The sequence below is a fragment of the Myotis davidii genome, unplaced genomic scaffold (genome assembly GCF_000327345.1).
Source record: "Myotis davidii unplaced genomic scaffold, ASM32734v1 scaffold570, whole genome shotgun sequence".
NCBI classification, from domain to species: domain Eukaryota; kingdom Metazoa; phylum Chordata; class Mammalia; order Chiroptera; family Vespertilionidae; genus Myotis; species Myotis davidii.
Window position 1 is genome coordinate 4702248 of NW_006283631.1, and position 18604 is coordinate 4720851.

Below are 18604 nucleotides of genomic sequence, written 5' to 3' on the forward strand. Positions count from 1 at the left end.
TGCAGAGAGCCCTCCCTGAGGATGCTGGTGTGCAGGCTGGGCTTGGGACCCTCTGCGGGTCTGCACCAGTGCTCCCAAAGTGTGGCAGCATCGGCAGCCCCTGGGAACTTGTCAGAGAGGCGATTCCTAGGGTCTACACCCAGACCTACTGAATTACAAAATCTGGGGGTGCGTAGGGCCTAGCAGTCGGTGTTTTAACCGGCCCTCCAAGCAGTTCTGGTGCAGAACAAAGTTTGAGAACCACTGCTTCATACCATTCTCAAGTAGCATTTCAGTGGCTGTAGACTTCCTCCCACATTTCCTTTCAGCTTTCATGCAATCTGAATGGGCAATGCTATAATTTAAGCTTTAGTTAAGTTATTTGCTTTAGTAGATATGTAAACAGATAGTCACCGTGACATGCATTCATTCTCTCTCTCTCTCTCTCTAGGCCACAGGCAGCTCTCTCTTACTCCCTGAACCCAGCACACACTGGCCTGCTATAAATGCCACCAGTCCATTTTGCTTCCCCGAGGATTCCATTTCCCATCTGTAAGGTGAGGATGCTATTGATCCTGTGGAATCCTTTCCAAGCTTCATAGGAGATAATGTGTGTAGACCGATTTGTGAATCTAAAAGAGTAACACAAACTGGGTAACAAGAAGCAGGATGTGGCCCTGATCGTTGCTTCTCCAATAGTCTCCGATTCTAACATTTTAGTTACAGAAAAATAATGTTGACATTCTTCTGTCAGTAATGTAGGTCATTCATATTTTAAAATGTGCATTTGATGCTAAAGGCCCTAATATAACTATTTATTTTGAGTGAAAAAAATTTGTTGATAAACATATTTTTTTAAATGGCTTTCATACAAAAATAGGTTGCTTTCATTAACCCTTTGTTCATGGGAAATGTTCCCTAGAACTTTGAAAGTTGTCAGCAAGTAGATATACTGCGTGAACAATAAACCATAAGGACTGAAAATACAAATGTGCAGAAATGAATGTTTTCATCAAATAAAATGTACTCAAGTTCATCTGGCCAAAGGGACACAACATAATAAAAACAAAGGAAACCTCAGATATTCCAGCGCAGTTTCCTCTCACTTGAGAAGAGGAAGTAGAGGCTAGGAGTTCATTGTTTTAAGGCACGATCAAAGCCTGACTCTTATACATATTTCAAATACGCCTACAAAGTGCCGAGAGTGAATACACAAAATAGTAATTGTACTATATAGTGGAATTATGTGATTTTGCTCTGTATTTTCCACGTTTCTGTAAATGTGTGTTATCATACTTTTACAATCTAAAAAAGAAAAAAGGTTCCCTAACAAGCAAAGGCACCACTTTCAAACACTAACATGCCATAGGTTAATTCATACATATTAGGTCTAACTAAATGAAATTGCCGTCTTTAGTGATCAAAGGTTGCCTATTGGCAGTGTCCTGCCTGTGGTTCAATCTTCCTGCTCTCAGATCCTTTCTTTTCTGAGAGGAGAGGAGGTGGTGGCAGCTGGGGCCCTGGGAGAATGCAGAGACTTGGTTTCATCAGAGGAGTTGTTGTGAACACGAAGAAAAACCAGGTCTAGACCCGGGCACAATTTTTACTCCAAACCAGCTGTTTGTTTTTTATTTATCTACCTCGACTTGTTTCAGAAGCTTGTGGTGGTGCTGGTTTATGACCGTGCCTCTCGGTGGCTTAGAGGTCTGTTCTCGGTTCTTTATCAGTCTGAATCCTCCCTCGGTGCTCAGCTGAGGGTCTGGGGAGAGAGGACGACCCTTCCTCACAGGAAGGGAAACTCAGACCCATCAGTGAAGTGGCACCATGCTTAGCCTTAAGGCTTGCCAACTGGCTGAGGAAAGCCTGGCTCCGTGTGTCCTGCAGGGCACACACCGGGGCTGAGGAGACCACCCTGTCCTGTCATTGTCACTAACTTGGGCACATTGCTCAACCTTCCTGGGTCTCAGTTTTTTCAAAACAAATGAGCAGATTGCTAGTAATTGAGCACATAAGCAATCTTTATAATAACTGTTTAGATGGGTTACAGTTTAATCCCCATTGTATTGATGAAGAAGCCAAGGCTCAGGAAGGTAGTCATGTGGGCAAGTTCTCAGGAGATAGTCTGTTTGGCCACTGGTAGCTCTACAGTTTGGTGACTGTCACCTTGAGGGCTTTGTGCAAAGTACACTGTGCGAGAAGGTGGGATGGGGACAGAGAGGTAACATTGATCCCACTGTGTATTTGTGAATGTGTGATGCCCTGTGTGTGGTTATACCCATCCCTTTGCATTTAATATGCTGCTGACTATAGTTCATGATGCGTTTGAATGACAAGCAATGTGAGCTATCTTTTTGCTTCCTGGAAGAAAGACTTCAAATCTGGCGGCCCTTTGAAAAAGAGCGCTTTACGGGGGCTTGTGTCTGCGTCTGACCTGTTGAAGCTTAGAGAAGGAGTGATCTTCACAAGAGATTCCTTTACAAGATCAGGATGTCAGCCAAGATGATTCTGGATCAGAACAGCCCAGATTCAAGAGACTAGAAAGGGTTACATGTGGAGCTTTATGTCTTCAAGGACAACGCCCTGTCCTCACCCTGCTGCTCCCCCGAGAGAACCCTCCCCAAAGGGCACAGGGCCCTCTACCTCTGCTCTGCCACACACGGGTTTTCCCTGACCCTTGACAGTTTGAGCTGAGCCTTTGATATTGCTCAGATGGGACACTTTTAGTCTCACTTTTACCCAAAGTTCAAAGGCCCTGAACAACATCAGTAGTTGGTAAGTACCCATAAGTTTCAAAGTGAGGTTAAATCATCGATGTAGGACAGGTAAAAAAGGTTTGGCCATCTTTAGTCCAATCCTTGTCTTGAAAGAATGGGTGAAAGTTAAGGTTGAGAGACAATTTAATTGAACTTGTTTGAGTTTGTGGCATATCCCTACCTCCCCTTGTCATGCCTCCCATCCCCTCCATCTTTTACCTTATCTCAAACTGAATAAAACTCCAGAAAATTCCATTTGCAGAACATGCAAATAAGAACAGTTCCCCATAGTAAGAGCCTGAACTTGCTGTGACTTCTGCACAGACGGGCACAGGCTGTCCTGGGGACTCTGCTCAATCCTTGTTCAACTCTCCCTAGTGGGAGAGGGGGGGCGGTGGTGGTGGTGAGGGGCTATGCTATTTCTTCCTCCACCAGATAGGTACCTTTAATCCTAGCAAGAGAGCAACTGTCCATTACACATTTAGATAAGAATGACCAAGCGACTTGCCTGAGGCAATGACACAGTTTTCTTATCTTTTAATACTATTCTGTCTTTATTATTTCTTTGTAATCTTCTTATCTCTACCCAGCCTTTCAAGTAGCTCACCTAGACCAACTATTGCTTGCTGACACCCCAAGAAATAACTATTTTGAATATGTATCATAAAATCGCACCTTATCCTTCAACATAATCTAAACATGCTCCCCACTATTTCTTACCAAATTCTTTAAGATTTATGAACAGTGGAATCAATTCTAATTCATTTAGAGACATTCAAAATGAGAGTAAGTAAACCCCATTGCCTTAAATTTTGTCTGAAGCAAGGCAACAAATGGACAAATATAAATAAATAAACAAATCTAAGTGAACTAAAATTGCAGGGTTGTGCACATTTCCTAGATACCTGACTTAGGTCGTCATCTGTGAAGCTTAAAGTTGTATCATTGGTGGATTGTAGGAATCTATGTTAGTGTCCTGGGGTTTCCTTTGACAATGTCACTGGTCAATTGTTTAAAGTTCGAACATGGGTCTTCTCCGGATATGGGCTATCTCTCTGACATAAACGAAAAAATTAATTTTGGTAAAGGATTCTCTTTCCTTCTCAAGTTTTTGAAGTTTTGCTCTTGTCAATTAAGCCACAAATTTCATTGTAGAATATGGCTGTTTTCATTTGTTTGGGCTGTTATCACAAAAATGCCGTAGGTGACTTAAACAGCAAACATTAATGTCTCCCGGTTTGGAGGCTGGGAAATTTAAGATCAAGGTGCTGGCAGATTCAGGGTCTGGTGAGAGCCCTCTTCCTAGTTTGTAGACAGCTTCTCATTGTGTCCTCAAATGGTGGAAGGGGCGAGGGAGCTCTCTGGGGTCTCTTTTATAAGCACATTAATGTCATTCATAAGGGCCCGACCCTCATGCCCTCAGCACTTACCAAAGGCCTCACCTCCTAATAGCATCACACTGGGGATTAGGTTTCAACATGGGAATTTTTGGGATGGGGTGGGGGTGGGGGGCACAAACATTCAGTCTATAGCAGTGACCTAGAAAATTCTCAAAGCAGGTGATAACAATTGTTGATCTTTGCCATAGATAACATTCCCATGAACACCTGATTTTCAATAACCTAACGTTTCTTAGTGAATGTTTCAGGATGCGTAATCTACAGAACGTATGCAGAAATAAATGAGAAAATTCACCTGCTGTGTAGGTTTATTTGATAGAACAAATTTATTGATGAAGCAATTATGGTGGAAGGTATTCTGGTATATGGCAATAAAACCTATCAGTAACACATAGAAAGATGTGATATTAGTTATAAAGATCCCTCATTTAGTCATAATATATAAAAAATCGAAAGATGACATCTTTGAGATTAGCTTTTTATTTTGTGATCCTCTTATGATTTGGGTTGCCGTTTTTCTTAGAAATGAGGATGCCTCAAACTTCTTGATATATCAGTGGTGTTTTGGATTTGTTTAATGGAATAAGTTATTGAAAACTCAATTGAAAGTCCTTAAATTATAAAAGAGATTTATTGGCAAAGATCGTAATATGTGCTTCAGAGTTGGTTATTCCAAGTCACTGAGGACCACCTTTTTCCTGGCTCTGTGCTCTGCTATCCAGGATGGATTCCTTGTGGCGTCAGGGTGGCTGGCAGTAGCCTCTGTGGCCACCTGCTTCCTTGTCCATCTCTGTCCAGGGCTGTGTGCCTCAGCAATCCAAGACTCCTGACATTCACTCTGATTGGGCTGTTTTGTTCACATGAACCAGTGACTCTGAGCTGATTGGCTTAACACAATCCAGAACTCACCTTGGAACTGAGGTCCAGCAAGGGGAGAGGGGAGTGGCCTTCCTCTGGGCCAGTTGGCAGTTTGGGGGAAGCATAGTCACTTACATGAAAATCTGGGTACCTGAGAGGGAGGGGTGACTCCTGGGCTGACAACCAACAATTTCCTCTGTGCTTAGACTGGGTCTGGTTGGGCACACCCACAACAGAGGGATAGGGAGAGAGCTAACTCTACGAGTGTCTACTATGTGCAGGGAGTTTTATCAACATGATTGCATTTAAGCTTTACTACAGAACAATGAGGTGCTATTAATACATTTTCATTTTACATTAGAAGAGATTGAGGCTCAGAGAAATTAAAAACTTGATGAAACCAGGTTTTCACTCCTCCTCTAAAACCAGCCTCACCCACCAATGCCCATGCTCAAACAAAATGAAACATATCTTTTCCCATTTCTCTTCAACTGTACTTATGCATTTCATGCCCACATGTAGAGGTTTAAAATATCTCTATCAAGTGAGGAAGTAAACCTTTGGGCATGTCAAAAGGAAATGTATTATGCAAAACACTCATTAAGGAATGGTTTTCCAAATGTTCATTGAGATACTAAAAAATTAATTTAACCAAAACCCACAAGTTCTATGTGGCACCTAATATTTCTGTATCCATTATTAATGGAACAATTATTTTTATACTTGGGAACGTCTGTCACTGCGTTGCAGATATCTGACTCAAGCCTCACATTTCTGATCTTTTCAATTGTGTGAAGGTCACCATCATTGGTTAGACAGGCGGCCACAGAGTCTTGATTTGAAACTTCTTATTCTATTATCCTGTCTGCAGCGTTTAACATTTATACAACTGTCTGTGTATCAGCTGCTTGGGACAGGCTTTTAACTTTATTTTAAAAGAAACTCTATCTTGTGGATGAAAGATTAAAGAGGCAACTTGGCAGAGGATTGATACGAGGGGAAAATATTTATCCTAATGAGATTTTTCTGCTGGCAAATCTAACTTCATGCTGTAACAGGAAGCAATTGATATTGCTTCTTGCAAAGTGTAGAGCTGGCCTTGCTGTGGCAGACGTCTGGAAGGAGACGCTATCCTCATCTTAATGATATCAAAAAACTCTACCCTTCCGCAGATGTGGCTTCCTGGCAGCCCCAGATCCATTCGGCTCTGCAGAGCTTATCTATGTTTGGGAGGAACCTGGTTACCGACCAAAAGGCATTTTCAAAACTTGACATGGTGGAATGGATGCTGTTTAGCAGTGAACTGCCTGGTAAAGAGGAACTACAACGAGGCACCTGTTGCTCTGTATGTGAATATGCAAGGCAGGCCTAGGAGTGGCCGAGCAACAGTCATGGAAATAGCCCTGTGGAGGAGGCTGGCCCGTCCAGGTCTACCCTGGGATGCTCAGCATTCTTTTCCTCGTATCTAGTTTCCGCTCCACGCTTTGCGTGTTTGTATCTGGAACCCGTGATCACTTTCTGTGGGGCTTTCTTTTCCATTTCTGAGGTTCTCCTCCATCCCTCACCCAAACATGTCTGTTTTCCCTTATTTCTTCCATTAGAATCTTCTGCTAAGGGAGGACTTAGCAAGTTTTTTTTCTTTTTAATATAAGATAGTGTTTCTTTTTTAAAAAATATTTTTTATTGATTTCAGCGAGGAAGGGAAAGGGAGAGATAGAAACTTATCAATAATGAAAGAGAATCACTGATTGGCTGCCTCCTGCAAGCCCCCTACTGGGGACCCAGGCATGTGCCCTGACCAGAATCCAACCATGACCTCCTGGTTCATAGGTCGATGCTCAACCACTGAGCCACACCAGCTGAGCAAATATAGTGTTTCCTGATTATGTCTACCACATGATCCACTACAGCGCCACAAAAGACAATGTTATTAGACAATTTTGACTTTGCATAAAAATTTATGCAAATTTTGGCTCTATACCATAATAAAACATTGACTTTAAAACAATAATAGTATTTTCCATGACAAATCTTTGAGTAAAACTGACCTGGAAGGAAATGCCTCATGTTTACTCTGTGGCTTGTCCAACTCTCTTCACCCTCCCACAGCTGCCTTTTCCACATATAACACACTTCCCTGTGTTTCCAGAGAAACATGTGCCCAGTTGTGAGACGAAGAGCAACCAGAAGGGCTGAGTGACTGAAGACATGTAATGAATAGTCCCTCTCTTAGACTGGTCTTAAATTACACACAGAACCCTAGTTTGACCTCATCCTTTAAGCCCTGAACTTTTTATATTTTCATGCCCATTTTATGGTGCTCCCTCATATACATGAGGGTATTCTGGAATATTTATAATAACACTAGTTAAGCACTTATAATATACTTGCCTGCTACCACCACTTGGTAGAGCTGCTGTGGAATTGGGAGAGGCTCCCGCTATGGCAGCTGCGCTCGCTGGCCATGAGTCCGGCTTCTGGCTGAGCGGCACTGCCTCTGTGGGAGCACACTGACCACCAGGGGGCAGCTCCTGCATTGAGCATCTGTCCCCTAGTGGTCAATACACATCATAGCAACTGGTCATTCTGGTCGTTCCGCCATAACGGTTGCTTAGGCTTTTATTATATAGACTAGAGGCCTGTTGCACGAAGATATTCATGCAATAGGCCTTCCCTTCTCCTGGCTGCGGGCACCAGTTTTCCTCTGGCACCTGGGACCTAGGCCTTCGCTCTGGCCGGAGCCACCTTCTGTCTTCCGTCTTCGCTGCTCCGGCTCGCCTTCAGTCTTCACTCCACCGCTTGGAGTCTATGTATGCAAATTAACTGCCATCTTTGTTGGTGGTTAATTTGCATATCATGCTGATTAGCTAATGGGAGGTGTAGCGAAGGTATGGTCAATTACCCTGTTTGTCTATTATTAGATAGGATTGTTTTGCACAAGAGAAAATTGAAGCACAGCTAAGGTGAGCTAGTGAGTGTTGGAGCTAGGGTTTGAAAGCAAGCAGGCTAGCTCTAGCTGCTCTTAGCCATAGAGAACACTCAGCAAGTTAGAAAGAGGCAGACTCATGCCCAACCACATGGCCCAGGAGCCCCTGATGGAGCATGGCAGGTAGTGAAAGGAGCCAGATGCTCACTGTGGAGCTCCTCTGGGCACCAGCAGGAGCCACTCTCTGTTCCTGAGATCACACACTTCACACAGGTGGCTGCGCAGTGAGTGTGTGTGACCACATGGTGCTCCCCTGTTATTTACTCTTTAAAAACAGTAAAATATAAGATAAATAGACATTGTTTTCTCTCACCCTGCCATGGATTCTCTGTCACAGCCTGCTTTGGCGGCCACTGAGGGAAGGGATAAATCATCCTAAACAGCTCAGCACACCCTGTTTGGGAAACGACAGTCGATATCTGGTGCAGGCGTGCTCCTGGGGGGATGTGTGAGAAGTGGCGTGGCTTCTGAAGGTGGAGTCTCGGGGAGGAAAACTAGCACCGATTGTGTATTTCTAAACCCCAAGGACTGTGCCTGGACTTCAACAGCCATGAGGTCCTCATTACCACTGACAGCTCAGTACTACCGGCATTTTTGTCTCATTTGTGTGTATATATGTGTGGTTATTGTTTTGATCTTTAGTTTTGTCAAAGTAACACGTATAGTTTAGAGTCAAAACGAAAGGCTTGTAACAAAGAGCAGTGATAGTCCTTCCATGCTTCGCCTGCACGCCAGAGGATAGCGTTTGCAACATACACAGCGTATTCTGGTATCAGTCTCTACGTTTTTCACCATTTACACATTACTATCGTGGTCTACATTTTCCCAGACATTATCTATTGACTTGTGGAAGGGGGGGGGTTAGTTTCCATGCATACATTCTTCTACCTTCACTATTTTTCCCATATATTCACATCTCAGTTTAGGATTAAATTAATATTCTGTGTTTTCATTATAATGACTGTGTAGTTAGTGTCCACTACCGAGCAGAGCTGTTTAGGATGATTTACAATTTCCTTTCTTCTATTACTTTTCATTTTTCTTTGAGCTGACAATCCCTTCATTAACTTAGTTTTATTTAGAGCAATAGCTAAATTTTTCGTGTTTTAAGCAAATATCTCTCAATATAGTTTTCCACATGGTCACGCTGTGGGGAACTCAGTTTCTTTCTATTTTCTTCCCCTGGTAACATCCCATGGAGAGCTCACCATCCTCCTGCCACAACCTACACTCCCATCAACCTGAGATTCTCTTCTTCCCTTTAATGGGTTGGATCCCCTGGCTTCCCCTTTGTGGCGTTATCCTCTCACCAACCAAGAGTGAGGAATTCTTTTTGCTTAGGATTCTGAAGGTTTGCTCCATAGTCTTCTGGCTTTCAGTTTTGTTGTTGAAAACCCCTGGGCAATCTTTATTCTCCAGCCTTCTTGTGCATACTCTATTAAGTCTCTGGAATATTTTATGATGCTTTTCTTTATTTTTTTCAGCTATGAAATTTCAATTTAAAGTTCCTTAGTGTGGGTCTTCAGTCATTGTCCTGGATATACTTGGTGGGCACTTTCAGTCGGGGAAACTCATACTGTTCAAATCAGATTTTCTTGTATTGTTTTTTCACTAACTACCTCTCTTCCATTTTACCTGTGCTCTCTAGAAATCTTTTAGTTGAATTGATATTGGACTTCTTGGAAAGAACCTTCATTTTCTTATCTCTTCATTCCCATTGTCCATTTCCTACTTTTGAAAATATCCCTCAACTTTAATGTTCAACATCTTTATTGGTTTTTAAAATTTTTTAACTACATAGTTTATAATCTCTATTATTTTTTCCAGTTTTATGTTACTCTTGTTCTCTCTTCTATCTTGTTCTTATTCCACTGATGCAATATCTTTTCTTATCTCACCAAGTATATTAATTATAACTTCTTTAAAATTTTCCTATCTTTCTGCATTGTTCTGTTTTTTTTTCTACTGAGCTATTTTAATAATTTTTTCCATATTGGAGGTTTTCTTTGAATGTCAGGTGATCCTTGGGTTTCCATTCCTGTTTAAGAGTAAAGCACTAAAATGGTGCTTAGATGGCACTTCTCAGCTAGAACAATTAAGGGACTTGCCACTTTGTCCCACTGGGGTTTTCTTTCACAACAATGTCAGTATCTGTTAGGTTATTTTTTTCTGAGATAGTTAATTTTCACCAGAGAAATGTTCTCTTAACTTTGCCTGGGGAAAGTGCATGGTTAGAAACCCGAAGGTAAGTGAGAGGGAAGGTCTGGGGTCGCATAACCTTGTTTTTAAAACTGGCCCACCGTTCTCTGTGTCTGCTATCCCTTAGACTAGAGCTTCTCATTGAATTTCTCCTGTTGATGTATCTCTTGCCTCCTTCATTGGAGGAGAAAGGCAGGACCCTGCCTACAGATATGGGGACATGAGCTTTAATAGCTCCCAACAGTCTTTTAAGTAACTACCTTGTTTCTAATTCCCACCTCAGCCCCATGTTCTGGAACACTGGTGCCTCTAATGCCTTAACCATTTCAGGTTGTGTGGTGCAAATTAAACTGCTTCTCACTTGTGGGCACTTTGTTTCCCCTCGCAAAACACCTCAAGTTTTACTTATGATACAAAAGTATTTAATAAACGCCACATCAGTACAGAAAACACACAGCCTATATATAGCTCATCCCTTAAAACCAGAACAGCCACATGAAGTCAGTATAGATTCTTATTTTTACTTTAAAAAAAATCTAAGGTCCACACTGGGAACTGAGCTAACCAGCAGAACACTGCCTTGGCAGGAAGATTTTGACAGTGAGAAGGCACTGCAGACCCTTCATTCCAACAGAAAACCTAACCACCTGATTTATACAGAAAAAGTTGGAGCGAGCCTGCACAAACACTCCACGTGCTGAGAAAAGGAGACTTGATCTGCTTCCAGCGGAAGCACACACATGCGAGGCGCCCACAGAGAGCATCCGCGTTCGTGGCACTAACAACATACATAATACTTTGCTCTTGCAATGGGTAATCGTGGAACTTCCAAGATTATATCCACTAGGTTAGCCTGAGTATTCATCTAAAAAATAGTTTTTTTCAAAAATGCTTAAAGGAGAGTTCTGGAAACGGGGGGCTACCTCAGGACCAGAAGACAGTGACACGGGGACTGCAGGTGTAAGACTAGGAGTTGACTTGGACATGTAGCTTTTAGATAAAGGACATCTCTCTCGGGTGACTCTGACAGCCAAGACTCGCTGTGATCATAGTAGCTCCAGAAATTTCAAGACCAGCAGCTGCTTGAGGAACACCCTAGATAAATGCTCCCAACCAGTAAAAACCCCGTGGGTGCGACACACCGACACGTGGACGTGCTGGGGTAGCCGCCAGGTGGAATGCTGGACGTGGACTTGTCCAGAGGGGATGACTCAAGGCCCCGAGAGAGATGCACTCGTGGTCACGTTTAATAAATCTTTTCAGTTCTGCTAAGTCATTTACAATTGCTCCCTTCCTTTTCTATTTTCATATATTTTGGTCCCAAGTTTTGAGTTGTCAGCTACTTTCATTAGAAAGGAAGTTTTTATATTAGTTCTTTGCCCTGTGTGCTATTTATTGGGTGATTTTTTTTATTTTTGAAGAAAGGAGCAGAAATATATGACGTTGTCTTCCTAAATCACCAGGTTTCCTTGCTGTTTTCCACATGGGAAAACAGAGACTCAGAGATTAGTGGCTTTTACTCCCTCATCCCTATTTCATCAAAATTGCTCTTGTCGAGGTTATTGACGATCCTTGCACTAACACCAGTGGATTCATAGTCCTCAACTTGCTTGAACCGTCATAGCCTTTGATATGGTTGATCACTTCTTCCTCCTGGATGTGTTTTCCTCACCTGTTCCTTGGGTGCCATACTCTTCTCTCCCTCCTCCCAACCTCCTGATGTTGGGGAGCCTCAGGGCTCAGTCCTTGGTCCTTTTGTCTTCCTTCCTTCCTTCCTTCCTTCCTTCCTTCCTTCCTCTTCCTTTCTTTCTTGAGTGTTCCCAAGTTCATTACCCTGCTCTGCTTTTTATTTTTCTGTAACACTTAATTACCTTTTAATATTCTATATAATTTATTATTGTTTTACGGTCTATTTCCTATCTCTCCTGCTAGAATAAATGTGTTCTTCAAGAGTGGCGATCTTTGCTTATGTTGTTCTCTAGGGTTGAGAGCAATGCTTAGTGTACAGTAGGCACTCACTAAATATCAGTTGAATATGAATAAATGAACGAGCCAGGTTTTAGATTTGAGTATTTTTACTATGCCATGTTCTTCTCTGGGCTATGCTAAGTGCTATAAGGTGACATGCAAAATAGATTCTGTAGGTTTTTTGAGAAAGGGGCTTTTGACCAGTGCTTGGGAAGGGAGTAGGGGAAATGGATGGAATTTCATCCTTTTCTATCTCCCAAAATTTTCTTTCTGGTCTCTATATCTTCCTTTTTTTGCTTGCTGTTAGGTTTTTGTGGTGTTTTTTTTTTTTTAACGTGTGTGTGTGTGTGTGTGTGTGTGTGTGTGTAGTGTGTGTGTGTGTGTTTTGGATTGTGATATAACATATATTTCTGACTGTGACTTGAGAACAGAAAGGGTTGAAAGTCTTTATTGGAGAAATCCAGCTCAATATGACTGAAGCACAGTGGGAAAGAGGAAGAAAGCAGGAGTCTAGGTCAGTCAGGGGCAGCAGCAGGTCATAGCTCCATCAGCCAGGATAACCAGTTGGATTGTTTAACTTGCTTGTTAAGTTTTGTGTGACTTCTTAGGATTAAATTAATATTAATTTAATATAAATTTATTACATAGACTAGAGGCCTGTTGCACGAAGAAATTTTGCCTGTTGCCTATTTTTTCATGACAATTTTCTCCCTCTCTCATCTTTTTAGATAAAAGCATTTACTTCTAGGTGGTAATTAGGTTCATTCCATTACCAAATACACTTCCAATTTTTACGCTAATGATACACTTTCCTTCCTTCTCCAAGTAATGGATAACACAAAACTTTCTTTCCTTTTCTATTGTTTCCCTTTACCCAACCCTTCCATCCACTTGTCCTTAAAGAAAAAATAATTTTCTTATGTAAGTAAATTTGGGATTGACTATAGTAGGGTTTCAAAAAGTCATCTAAAAGTATGTTCTCTAATTCTCATTAATTTTGTATGATTGTCTTCACTGAAGCTAGTCACAACACAAGCTCACCTTTCAGAATTAAAAACAAATTAGCAAAAGCTAAAAATGGGACATATTTAGAAAGGATGGAAAATTCCAGACTGCAGAGGGTAAGCTTTTGTGGTTTCTAATCTTTTCCAGTATTTGAACATTGACAAACAATTACTCCCCAAGGAGAAGCGACACTTTCAAAAGGGCCCAGATTCCTAGAGCAGGTTTGTGGGAGGAAGCAGTGGTGGGATATGAGGGATGTCTATGTGTCATGTATATATTTTATAAAGGTGGCCAAGTGCCTTATTTTACAATTTGTGGAGACTTGAATCTTAAGCACACAAGATTTTCCTAAACTTCTAATTATTTTGGACATAATGATATTTTCTTATGAAGTAAACCAATTTTTTTTCCTGAAACTAATGGAAGAATTCATTTTCTTCACATGTAATTTAAGTCAGATCTATTTAAATTAGGTAATTAAACATATGTAACTAGAATGTGGAGCAAGCATGACTCATGATAATGTAATCATAACACAAACTTAACTTTTCCAGTCTTCTATTGGCTCATTATATTCACTGGGAAAAAGTGTCCCTTGACCCTGATGAAAACTCAGACGGGCCCCATGGCTTTTCTGCCCACTCTGGGCCATAGACAGTCCTGACATCATTTTAAATTATAAACACAGCCTCCATAGATGTCAATCAAAATTTCAAACTCAGATTCCTTTCCCTTTCCTAGCTGGAACCTGCTCAGACGAGAAGCCTGCAGTAAAGGGTAGTGACATGGGGCATGGCTGGTGTCTTCATTCCTCTACTTTCTGCTTCTCCTCCAGGCCCTTCTCCTACTGGCTCTGGGTGTTCATCCTTTTCTCAGACACAACCTAGAGGACAGGACCCAAGATGACACCACAGGGGGAAACAAACACAGAGACCCTCCCTGTCACCCCAGCACCCTTCTGGCTATTCCGCTAGAGTAGAGGCTCAGCCCACTCTTCAACCTCTGGATTTGCCAGACACAAGTCAGCTCCCAAGCCACTATATTCCCCAACCATGGGGATCATGTTTTAAACTGTATGAGTAGCCTTGAAACTCCCTACCCCCAACCGGGGTTGAAGTGAAAGGGCAGCCTTCTCACCCTGCTGGGGTGGATGGTGCTCATAGCACAGTTTTATTCGGAAATGCCCTAGATCCTCTCTCCTCTGTCTCAGCCTTTATATTCTTCAAGCAAGGGAGGGGGCTTCAGAGTCCCAGAACTGAGAGTGGGGGTGGGGGAGAGAAAGGAAAGCTCATCTTTACAGAAGAATGCTCACTCGTGAAAGGAAAAGGGTTGTGGCGCCCCCACTGTAGTAACGGATGTGGACAGTGGGGGACTCAGGATATCCATCTAGTTTCAAAGAAACACATCCCATGTTACTAATTACCAAGTCAAAGAGGTCCCATCATGGTGGAGAAAGCTGGCAGACGTCATCTTAACCGAGTGGTCAACTTAACATGACCAGTAATGGGACACACTGAGAAGGACCCAAAAGTCTTCTTGCCAAAAAGGCTTACTATGAATTTAATCATAGGGAAAACAAGTAGACAGATCTAGACTGAGAGACATCCTCTAAAGCAACTGGCTTGGATTAAAAAGAAAAGATAATGTTATTAAAGAGAAAAGAAGGTGGAGGAACTGTGTTAGACTAAGAGAAGAAAAAGCCATGACAACTAAATGCACCATGGAATTCTTAATTAAATCTGGGCTTGCCTCCCCATCTACCCGCCCTCCCCCAAAACATAAACAAATCCTATGAAGCACATTTTGGAATATTTAAATATGGCTTGCTTATTGTATAATAGCGGCGCATCAATGTTAAAGCTCTGGGGTGTGAGGATTGTGTTGTGGTTACATAGAAGAGTGCCTTGTTCTCAGGAGACAGGAGAAAGTGTGGGTGAAATGTCACGAGAGAGAGAGAACAAGGAAGGAAGAAATAGAAGCAAATACAGCACAATTTGGTTAATCTATGTGAAGAGTATTGTATGTTTACCTTTTCAACTTTTCTGTAGTTTTTAATTTTTCAAAATAAAAGGTTGGGGGGGGCAGAAAGGGACATGGAACCAGCCTTCACCCATTTCCTTTCCAAGTACACAAAGTGGAGATTGGGCACCTCTCTTTGAAATTTTATTTAATTGTGTCTTGGTGCCTGGATGAAATTTCGATTATTACATCTTATTATGCATATCAATCCCTAAATGTATAAACATAGATAATGACAATTTCAACCTCAGAATGTATGTGCAGGGCATTGCAATGTAGAAAAACATTTTTGCTTGTATTGTCTCATATTATCTTTACAACACTCTTGGAAATAGCTAGAAAAGGTAATATTTTTATTCTTCCCATTTTCCAAATGAAGAACTGAGCAACAGACAGTCTGAGCAACTCAACCAAGTATACACACCTAAAACTAGTGCCCTCACCCTCTGATTGAAGACTCCCACATTTTTTTTTTCACTACACATATTAAATACCCATACCCAGGAGGGGTTTAACAAAACCATTTACTCTCTTTGTTACTTCATTTTGTACAGAAAGTAAGAAAGAGACTGAAGGATCTTTATTCACCTAGGAATTCCAGATTAGCAATGGTACAGGTGGCTGTGCTCACCCCATTGAATCAGCATGCTCGTTGACCCTGAGTTTATGTGAGATGCTGCTAAGTGACAGCTGCTCAAGTCTGTAATCCCACCTGCTCAGACTAAAGAGCTGAGTAATGTTAGGCTCTGAGTCCTACGCATGTCATTGCAGATCAGCTGCAGCACAATCAGCACAATGAGGAACTTATAGAGATGAGTATAAAAATGAATTCTCCTGAGACCGAGTCAACATCCCCTCCGAATATGGAGGTAAATTTTGTCACAACTCCAGCGATCTTCCAGGGAGATGACAACTCCCACAGGAAGATGTTCACGTGTGTCACAAACCCACAGCCCCAGAAATACTGACAGCTGGGGTGAGCAGGGCCATCTTCGTTCTCCCTCTGCCTCCCTTTTTCTTAACTAAAAGTAACTTAGGGGGAAAACACGCCCTTTCTGAGCTTGGTGAGAGCCACAGATTTGTGAAGAGGCCCAACAGACCCCAGGCATGTGGTCCACATTTCTTCTTCTTTTGTGTTGCATTCATGATGGGGGTTGAATCTCTTCTGCCTTCACTACTGACTGAAGATGCGAAGAAAGAGCAAAGCCACTGTGTGTGTGTGTGTGTGTGTGTGTGTGTGTGTGTGTGTGAATAGACCAAGTAGCTAAATTGTAGAGAGTATAAACATATTCTTTTCCAGGATCCTCCCTTCAGATCAGGACTTTATGGAATGAGGCTGGAATCATTGACTTTCAAAAAAAGCACAAAACACAGCACACCTAAACCAATTACTAAAATTCCGTGGCACACCAAAGAATATATTTTTTTGCAGGTTTGACAAAAAATAGGTATACTTTTGATTCAGTCACACTGGATAGCTATTGTTGTCATTTTTTTTTCAATTTGACAATCTAAGGGGAAGAGAGGTCAGTGTACGTTTTAAAAATTCTTGCGTCACACTGGTTGGAAATCGCTGTTCTATTCTGTACATGGTGTAATTGCAAAGGATGCTTTTCCAAAGTAAAATAGTCACTGGACTTAAATAGGAAGCAATTTCAGACTTTCACAGCTTAAACAGCATTTTGACACGTTCACTCATTCAATCACTTTAGTGCTCTGTTTTGATGTTTCATTGAGAACAGTGTGATTCCATATTATCCCTGCAAAAAGTCCTTCTTAGACTAAAAACATTTATAATTTGCCTTATCAAACATTCATTCTTTGCTTTGATAAAAAATGCATTTTTATGTCATTTCCATGGATTATTATCATGCATTTCCAACATTGATATTGCTTTATAGTAAGCTCCTAATTTACTCAGAATCAGGAAAGCAGAAAACGCTAGGAGAACATTATATTTGTCAGAAAAACCTACAGAAAAACTCATATGCACTTTATTTATAACTTTTATAACCCAGATAGCAAGAATAAATCTTTATAGAACTTGGTGTATTGCAGATTGTGAACTACCTTTTGAACCATCAAAGACAAATTACCTTCAGTATAATTTTATGTTGATTATTTTATCCGAATTCTTTGAAAATTTATAAATCTATGTCACACTGTAAGCCTCAAATAACAAGAACATTCTTTCCCCCCTCTTTTTCCCCAAATATTTCCATTCTCATAAACCTTGGGTGATAATCCATGATTGTAAACCTGAATTAACTAGAACATTCTTTTTAACTTGACCTCCCAAACTATCTTCTTTCTCAATAATACTAGGTAGGTTCCATAAATAAATGCAAATTGAGGAAAATCTGTTTTTAGGAATGTCCTGTAAGTTTTCACAGGAGATGCTCAAAATATTGTTTTCAAACTGCTGTAACAGAAAGGAAATAAAATGTTGAAGCTCCTTGAATACTGAAAACCAAATGCAATGAAGGGTCTCATTTTAAATAGCGGCTTCACGGATTGAAAACTAATCAGACCTGGAGTCATTATAAAAAGGAAGCCATTCAGATGACTTACATCAAATTAAGGTGGCTGGGTTATAAATTCCCCTTCTAATTAATTTTATTGTTTTAGTTGATGGAACCACAGAAATGAAAAGAACCTGGAAAAAGTGAGTGAGCACTGTACCCAGCAGAGGCCACAATTCCAATGCCTGCGACTACTTTAAAAAGGAATGAAGATGCAGGATGTTTAGCATTGGCTTTGAAAGTAAATATTGAGGCTGAAAGACATCGACTGGAAAGGTTGTAATTTTTCATATTCAGTCAAATCAGTCTGAATACATTTCATTTCCTACTGTGAGTGGAATAGTCATCAAGCTAGAATCAGGAACTCCAGAATATTTTATTAAATTTCTTTACTCACCTTCCATGGGGGTGTTACTGTCTGGTCGATTTGCGAAGACGACATCCACATACTCCAGCTGCAGCCTCTGGAGGGAGCCCTTCAATCCTGGGAACAGAAGCAGGGCAAACCGAAAAAGTCCAAAATGAGCACTATTAGAAAGAGTTGAAGTTTGGTTACCTTTAAGAATTTACTTTTGGCCGAGACCGGTTTGGCTCAGTGGATAGAGCGTCGGCCTGCGGACTGAAGGGTCCCGGGTTCGATTCTGGTCAAGGGCATGTACCTGGGTTGTGGGCACATCCCCAGTGGGAGATGTGCAGGAGGCAACTGGTCCATGTTTCTCTCTCATCGATGTTTCTGACTCTCTATCTTTCTCCCTTCCCTTCTGTAAAAAAAAAAAAATCAATAAAATATATTTTAAAAAATTAAAAATGGAACTGCCTTATGACCCAGCAATTCAACTTCTGGGGATTTATGCAAAGGTATCCGAAACACTAATTCGAAAGAATGCATGTGCCCGTATGTTCATAGCAGCATCT

General features: G+C 41.3%; 1 protein-coding gene across 1 annotated transcript in view; it reads right to left on the reverse strand.

Moving 5' to 3' along the window:
- The window catches only part of KCNAB1 (potassium voltage-gated channel subfamily A member regulatory beta subunit 1), a 207330-nt gene that overhangs the window by 30515 nt on the left and 158211 nt on the right, over window positions 1–18604 (reverse strand). Inside the window, exon 8 of the mRNA XM_015565400.1 lies at window positions 18087–18173. Within this exon, the coding sequence (XP_015420886.1) occupies window positions 18087–18173 (87 nt within the window). The remainder of the gene's footprint in view (window positions 1–18086; window positions 18174–18604) is intronic.